The following is a 6,667-nucleotide window of genomic DNA, read 5'->3' as shown; positions in this document are numbered from 1 at the left end:
TCACGTGTACAGTGCATGCACAGCACTAGTCTTTTTTTATATATATTTATTTATTGAGTTTTTGCATTTACAGTTTAAATCATTACATTACTCCTGCCCTACCAAAACCACGGCGTTGAAAGAAGAAGAAAAAAAAAAATATATATATATATATATATATATACACCCCAGCTGGATCGCGTTTTATTCCTGGGCTTTGTTTTAATCTATAAATGCGTCTGTGAGTGCATGTTGCTAACGTGGCTCGCAAACTAGAGGAAGGATAACTGCATGTGGGCACACAGAGGGAGCAGCATTAGTGATATTGCTGCTTTATAGACTGCTGCTTATAAACCACTGCTTTATAAACCACTGCTGCTTTTATAGACCACTGCTTGATACTGCTGCTTGATACTGCTGCTTCATTACTGCTGCTTTATATTGCTGCTTTGGAGTCCGTTTGATGCAGCTTCATTTGTCTGATACCGGATTCATGTGCGAACCTTAACGTGAAGATTCCAACTATTGTGCTGTGAAGCACAGACTCAAATTGCCTTCACATTGAGTACTTGCATACTAGTAGTAGCTGATACATTTTGAGTGCGTGGATTCATTTGTGTTTTCTGGGCTTCATTATTTTTCTTTTCGTGCCGAATTCATTGTTTGATTTGTGCTTCCTGTGGGAAGTTTATTCTTTTTGAGTTAATTGATTTATTATTATTAATATTACTGTTTTTTGAGTTTCTCTTGCATGTAGATTTTTATGAATCTCTCTTGGGGAATTTCTGTGTGTTGTGTGAGATTGTGACTGTACAATTGTTAATTGTAATTTTTTGTTTTGTAGGAGCTGAGGCTTCCAGGCAGGCCATTAGTTGTCCATCGTGCGATGGTGGGATACGACACTGAGTGCAGTGTGTGTGTTGTGTGCTCACGTATGCTTGTGTGCGTGTGTGTGGTGCACTTGCGGTAAGACCATTTGTAATTTTGTAGAGTTTGGTGCTACGTAACTAGCTTACCTGCCACTCCTCCCATTGTTGTTGTTGTTGTTATTTATGTAAATGTGCGGCTACTATCAGCTACCAAGTTTTTTAAAAGTGATTTATATTGGATAAATACGGAAAATAATAAAGTTTTTTTTGTATTTTTGGTATTCACGTCTCATGCCTTTTTCTTCACACAAAGAACCTGTGTTAAATTCCCTATATATATATATATATATATGCACATACACACATACATACACTGTTAAAAATTGTCCCTTTAAAAAACAGTAAAATACTGGCAGCTGCAGTTGCCAGCAATGTACTGTTATTTTACAGTATGTTGATGTAAAAATACATGGATTACATTGATTTACACAATACTCAAGTGAACTCAGTCTGCTCACTGAAAGCAACTGCCTCAAATTGGCCAACTGCTGAATGAGTTTATGAAGTAATGTGCTATATATGCTTAGAAGCATAATCATAATGATAACTTATTTTTGTTAATTAGATAAGTTCGTTTTAATTCTAATGTCTTATTTTTCACAACAGCACACATACATGTAAATCTGGAATCACCAGAGAGATTCTGACTGCATCTGCAACTAAACAGCCGCTTTCTTTAAATAAAGAAACATGCAGAATAACATCAGCAGTTCATTGTTCATCTTTAACTCATACACTGGCTCTACTCTCCTCCACAAGGGTGACAGACAGAAGAAATTAGCTTCAGGTTTTACAGTAAAATACTGTTTTTTCCTTGATTTAACAGTAATCTACTGGCAGCTGTGGTTGCCAGCAATATACTGTTTTTTTACAGTCTACTTCCGTAGTGTAAATTAACAGTATATTACTGTTAAAATACATTTTACACTGTGTTTTTACCTCACACCTTTAACCCTTTAAACCCCAGAGCATATACTTCAGTTTTTATTGAAGTGTCCACACTACTGAGTGTTCAAGAAACATGTAGCAAAGCTGAAGTAAATTCATTAATTAACTGACTAATTAAATGATAATTGAGGATTAACAATGAACAAATGAAGAAATACTGAAGGGAAAAAACAAGAACAGAACATACAAAACTTTAGTCACAGCTTTATAATGAAATAACCTGAAGAACAACAAATGATTAAATCATTTAAATGATCAGCGGATGATTAAACAACTCTACAAACATCATCACCAGCTACACTTATTACTTAATACATGTATTTTTGTATAACATCTACTAAAGTTCTTCTTGAGAAAAAGTTAAAGTTTTACGTCACCATCATGGAGAACAGAGTTTGCTTTAGTTGGGCTCTTAGCCCTGTCATATTTGACATTTATATATCTAGGCTGCTGCATTTGATAAGAACTTTGTTTAAAAAGCTCCTTTGTTGAGGCAAGCCAGCCAAAAACCTAAATAAGATCTGGTGATGTTCATGTTGCCATTAAATGGCAGAGTCTGTTCTCATTTAGTATAATAAAATTTACTGCTCCTATTCAATGTTAAATCTATTGTTTTACATTGTATGTCTATATATGGCAATGATTTCTGGAAGTTTTTAAGAATATCTTGGACAATAACATTGGTCTATTGCACTCAGAGAGACATCAATAATCAGCATATGAACCTCAATAATGGTGACAACTAACAAAATTAACAGTTTAACTCACAAACAGGCAACTGAAAGTCTAAACATAAACAACAGCAGAATCAAACACAAATAAAGAAAACCGTTAGACCATTATACAACATTTATTTATACCGCAATGCATGCTGGGATATTTGTACCGTGCCACTCCCAGCATGCATTGCAGCATGAAACATTTGAGATGTTACCGTTGTTGAGATACAAGGTCAGATTCATGAGGTCTGAGTGTGTATTCGTCATAACTGATCTGTTTTTGTATGTTATTTCTTAACTGTTAAGTAATTACAGAGGTATCTTCCACTTCTCATTAATTAAATTAATACCTGCAACTAAGCATAAAATCTATTGCATGAGGCCCTTCTTCCAGATTTATAACAAAACATTCATCAGAACTAATTTCAGACAAATAGATTTCTCTATTTATTGACTTTCCAACTTGATTGTTTCAATACAAGCATTTTGTTAACTCTTAATTATTTACTCTTAATTATAGTAATTGGAGAGTCTGAATTAATTAGTTCAAGGGTAAAGAGCCCAACTAAACCAGCCCCTCACTCCATTACGGTGACACAAAAACCACCTTAATTTCTGTTGGATCTCAATGAGAATAGTATGGAAGTCAAATCAGTCAGTAATAAGTGTGTGTCTGCTGTTGTTTGTGGAGTTGTTTGATGATCCTCTGCTGAGACTGAAGCTGTTTTATTTTATTTGATTTTATTTAATGTTGTAACTCAAGACACTGTTTGTGTTTCTTGTTTATTTTCTTCAGTAATTGTAATTATTAACAGCAGGTGTTCATCAGTGTCTGAATTCACTCATTAGTGTTCATTAAAACTGTCAGGTGAACTATATTAGTTAACTAGTTTATGAAATGGTGAACAAGGACACAAAGTGTGATTTCAAACACAGACTTCAAAACATCGAATCTGAACTCTGTTAGCTCACAGTTTTCTGCAGTTGGTTACTTTCTCGAAAACAAAAATGTTACCCAGAAAGCACTGTTTTTAACAGAATATTACTGTTTTAGTGAAAAAACATTATTTTACCGTAGAATCTGACCATTTTTTAACAGCAATTTTTTACAGTGTACAGACATATACACATCATTCCAGAGTTCCTGAGTTGACAGTGAGCAAATGTGTACCATATTTGTTCAGTCCATATGTCGTCATTTAACATTTGAGGCTTGGTAACATCCAAAAGAGGGAATATACAAAAGAGGTTCATCTTAATACAAAAAGAAAAGAAAAAGAATAATGAGTAAAATGGGAGAAAAAAAATCAACAAATTAATTAATAATAATTATAATTTTTTTTAAAAAAGCGGTCGTATTCTCTTGAATCACAAAACCTTCCAGATATAGCAAAGTTGACAGTGAGGAAATACATTGTCATATTTTTAGTCAATATGTTCTCATTTGACATGAGGAGTTTAGTAACATCCAAAGAGTATAATAGAAATAACGTATAAGAGAACATAAAATGAAAATAAATACATTTTCTAAAGGCCAGGGAGTTCTTCAAAGTATTTCATAAAGGGGGAGCATTTGTCTAGGAACTTGCGTTTCGATCCTCGATTCATGTATTTAATCTTTCCAATAGAATGTAAGACATCACTTCCTTTATCCAGCCAGCATGCGTTGGGGGGTCTACCTTTTTTCTACTTGAATAATTTTAAAGTCTTGCTAGTAGTGTAGTGAAGGCAATAACTGAAAGTATGTCTTTACTGAGATCAATATTCTCTCTTGGAATCCCCTTCCAAAACTCTTCTAACTTGGAACAAAACCAGAACATATGAGCAGTGGTATCGGGTGATTGTGAACATCTACCACATGCAGGGCTAACATTTGGGTAAATTTTGGCTAATTTAGAGTTAGTGAAGTGTAGCCTATGGAGAACTTTAAATTGAACTAAACCATGTCTAGCACATAGTGAGGATGAATGCACCTGAGTTAAGGCACCTGCTCATTCTAGATCTGAAAATTCTCTATTTAAATCACTTTGCCAAGCTTCATGAATAAACTCCAGGTTCTGTGGGTTTATAGATGTAATAATTGAATAAATGCTTGAGATGAGTCCTCTGCTTTGTGCGTTCAGCTCAAGCTAATTCTCAATGGGTGATCTAGGGGGTATTTCTGGAAAGGAAACAAATACCTTCTTGATGAAACTCCTAATCTGCAGATCTGGGTAACGGGAAATGTCCTACAAGCTCTTCAAAAGAGCAAAAAGTATTGTTTAGTATAAATCTTTTAGAAACCTAATTCCCCTTTCCTGCCATGTAGAAAAAGCAGAGTCCATGTAAGACGGCGGGAATAGAATGTTAGAGACTACAGGACCCAAAATCGAAGCTGATTGTAGACCAAAATGTCTTTTAAACTGGGACCAGATTTTAAAGGTGTGAATTAATACGGGATTAGGAGAGGAGAAATAATTATTTCCCATTAGAGAGAGTGAAGAGCAAACGAGGGAGCTAAGTTTGAATTTAGAGCAAGATTGTTCCCCTTGTACCCACACAGGGGTATTTGGGGGATCCACACTAGGTAACCAGTATATTGCTGTCTGGATATTACTTGCCCAGTTATAAAATAAAAAGTTAGGTAGTGCCATCCCTCCCTGACTTTTTGATCTTTGCAATAAAGCCTTCCTGATGCGAGGAGTTTTGTTCCACCACACAAAGGAGGAGATTAAACTGTCTAGTAAAAAAATTCTTCTTTGAAGGGGATAAAGGAAGAGTCTCTAAAGGAAGGTGGAGTGATTGGGAAAAACTCACTTGTGTTAATGTTTAGGTTAAAGCCAGAGAATTTGCCAAATTTTTTTATTAATGACACAATTTTAGGTATTGACATGACTGGGATTGATACATATAGCAAAACATCATCGGCATATAGGGAAATTTTATTCTCTGTACCATATCTCATAATACCTTTAAAGTCAGGGGACTGGCGAAGCCTAGCAGCTAATGGTTCAATTGATATTGCAAATAACAACGGTGAGAGGGAGCACCCCTGTCTGGTGCCTCGATGCAATGGAAATATTCAGAGTATACATTGTTTGTGCATACTGAAGCAACCGGAGAGGCATATAACAGTTTGACCCATGAAATAAAGTCTGTAGGAAAGCCAAACTGTTTAAGGGTGTAAAAAAGGTATTCCCACTCTAGTCTATCAAACGCCTTTTCAGCATCGAGAGATATTATTGCTTCTTGTTCACCTGGGGTAGAATGTGTGTATATTACATTATATAAACGTCGTAGATTGTTAAAAGAATTATGTCCGCAAATAAATCCAGTTTGGTCATTAGAAATTACAAAAGACATGACAGGTTCTAGGAGTAATGCAATAATTTTTGATAAAATTTTAAAGCCCACATTAAAAAGTGAAGTTGGCCTGTATGATTCGCAATGAGTAGGATCCTTGTCTTCCTTTGCTAAAAGAGAGATAGAAGTCTGTGTAAGTGTAAAGGGAAGTGCTCCAGCAACAAAGGACTCGTTATAAACTTCCACAAGAAGAGGGCCCAGTAAAGTTGCAAACTTCTTGTAAAACTCTATTGGGAAACCGTCAGGTGCTGGAGCTTTACTGCTTTGCATTGCTGCAATAGCCTCCAAGACATCTGAGACTATAACAAGTCTTCCCAGATCAGAATTAAAGTCAGAACTTATAGTGGGTAAGTCAATTTTTATAAAAAAAAAGAATCTAAAAGTGTAAGATCGTTGGGATATTCTGAGGAGTATGAGGTGGAGTAAAAATGGACAAAACTCTCATTAATATATTAATATTAGTATATGCCATAGATCCAGAAGTAGCCTTAATGCTAGTAATCATCCTTGAATTACTTAATTGACGAGACTCAAAAGCCAATAGTTTACTCGCTCTGTCCCCAAATTCATAAAATGTATGACGAGTTTTTAATAACCTCTTCTCTTCTTGTGATGTTGAAAGCAAATTATATTCTGCTTGAAGACTAACTCTTTCCTTATATAAATGAGGGCAAGGAGAGATGGCATACTGTTCATCCAACTTATTAATAGCCTCTGAAATATACCTAAGCCGAGCAAGTTCCTTCTTTT

The 6,667-nt window shown here is 35.2% G+C and overlaps 1 protein-coding gene and 1 long non-coding RNA gene across 2 annotated transcripts in view; both read left to right on the top strand.

Annotated features, from left to right (window-relative positions):
- The window catches only part of LOC148682295 (uncharacterized), a 560,329-nt gene that overhangs the window by 462,238 nt on the left and 91,424 nt on the right, over nt 1-6,667 (top strand). The gene's annotated exons all lie outside the window — the stretch shown is intronic.
- The window catches only part of si:ch211-203c5.3, a 31,001-nt gene that overhangs the window by 378 nt on the left and 23,956 nt on the right, over nt 1-6,667 (top strand). The window contains exon 2 of the mRNA XM_087245882.1: nt 824-945. Coding sequence (XP_087102008.1) covers nt 866-945 — 80 coding nt within the window. The 5' untranslated portion in view covers nt 824-865. The remainder of the gene's footprint in view (nt 1-823; nt 946-6,667) is intronic.

Source organism: Danio rerio, chromosome 4, assembly GCF_052040795.2.
Source record: "Danio rerio strain M-AB ecotype USA chromosome 4, GRCz13ab, whole genome shotgun sequence".
NCBI lineage: Eukaryota > Metazoa > Chordata > Actinopteri > Cypriniformes > Danionidae > Danio > Danio rerio.
Note: the sequence above shows the minus strand (reverse complement) of the source record. Positions and strands in the feature narration are given on the sequence as shown.